Source organism: Phytophthora parasitica, assembly GCF_000247585.1.
Source record: "Phytophthora parasitica INRA-310 unplaced genomic scaffold supercont2.24, whole genome shotgun sequence".
Taxonomy (NCBI): Eukaryota; Oomycota; class Peronosporomycetes; order Peronosporales; family Peronosporaceae; genus Phytophthora; species Phytophthora nicotianae.
The window spans coordinates 609,470-610,891 of record NW_008649010.1 but is presented as its reverse complement, the minus strand read 5'-3'; the positions used below and the strand labels follow the sequence as shown (position 1 = coordinate 610,891).

Genomic DNA, 1,422 nt, shown 5'->3' with positions numbered 1-1,422 from the left:
TCTTCACTCTACATGCGATGTAGAGCCCAGCTCACAAGCTAAAGCTTCAAACTTGCCGGATCTGGTGGGCTTTATCTGATATCTAACCGTTGATAGCATTGTGGTTGTGTTTCCTTGGTTTTTCATTTCCTCGTGTCTGCCGCTTGCAATAGTGGGATCTTGATAGTTGAGAGTAGACAGGTATTTCACTGTAAGTAGTAAATAAATCTGGTTACACTTCTTAATCTGCATTTGTAAGGGAAAACGCACTAGGTGGTATGATCTGACTTAAATGCTATCCGGGTATGACAACCCAACATTAGATCAGCTATTCCCAACCTTCACTGAGCTCGATGCGGTCGATGTCGTTCCAGATCTTGTGGGCAGGAAGGAATTTGTATAACACAATGCAAATTTGGGTATCTTGTATAGCTAGGTCTTATGCACCAACTGTCTCTATCCCCATAACCACTAGTTCTCTCATCTTCAGTTATGTACCTGCTCATCCTAGTTGATCTAGGTCACCCAGCTGTCCTTCATACCGGATCTTGATCGATCTGCAGTGTAGTCCTCGAACTCTCGCTGTCCGATATCCGCAGGATCCATCATGGCATACTCAAGAACCCAGAATTTGTGATGTCGGATACTGGATTGATAAGTTTCTGTTCGACAATACTCAGATCTTCTGAGTCTTGGCTCTCATCGGGGTCCACCACGTCTTCGCAGTCTTCATCCCCGTGATACTTGGCCTAATCATTCCGATATAGTCGCCCAAGACTGAGGTCTTCAATGTTTGTCCTCTTATAATTCGACTACGGCTTCGCTGTTCGAGATCTCGGCTTCGCCGAATCTTTCCCCGTCGTGTCTTGTTCCACGCTCTCCATTCTTCATTGTGGGTCGGTGTCAACACATAGGACTTCATCGCAGCGCCCCTCGCCCCAATCCATTACTAATTGGTCCAATCTACTGCAACATTCCCATACCCAGGTCGATAGTGTCACTAATCCGGAATAATGCCCATCAATCATGTTTCATTTTCTCATTTTTCGAAAAACACTCAACAGCACGTACTTGTCACCGATTGAAAATGGGGTGCTACAGAGCCGTCGTCCGGACGTTGTTTACCGCCGTTACTAAAGTCCAACAATGTCTGGTCCCTGGCGTTTATGAAGCGTGAGCTCACTGATCTTCGTCAGCGAGTGTCGAGTCCCATGCCGATCGAGAATAAGACCGACAACTTCAGGGTCCGTGTCTCCACTTACAGTGATGATGGCGGCGGTTGCCTTCACCTGATCCGGTGGTTCTGCGAGGTGAACATCTCCATGAGGCTCGACAGCTGTCTACTGAGCTCGCACGTATATGTTTTCTGCAAGTTGACGGAGTAGGTGAATGAATTGTCACTCGCTAAATGCTTCCTGCTTCCCGACCATGTCTGCCATGAAG

The 1,422-nt window shown here is 47.1% G+C and overlaps 1 protein-coding gene across 1 annotated transcript; it reads right to left on the bottom strand.

Annotated features, from left to right (window-relative positions):
* Window positions 1-495: 495 nt before the first annotated feature.
* PPTG_22842 (hypothetical protein) lies at window positions 496-870 on the bottom strand (the record flags this gene model as incomplete). Its single annotated transcript, XM_008906745.1, has 3 exons — window positions 496-561; window positions 627-728; window positions 796-870. The coding sequence occupies 3 exons, from the start codon at window positions 868-870 to the stop codon at window positions 496-498; spliced, it is 243 nt and encodes an 80-aa protein (XP_008904993.1).
* Window positions 871-1,422: the final 552 nt, after the last annotated feature.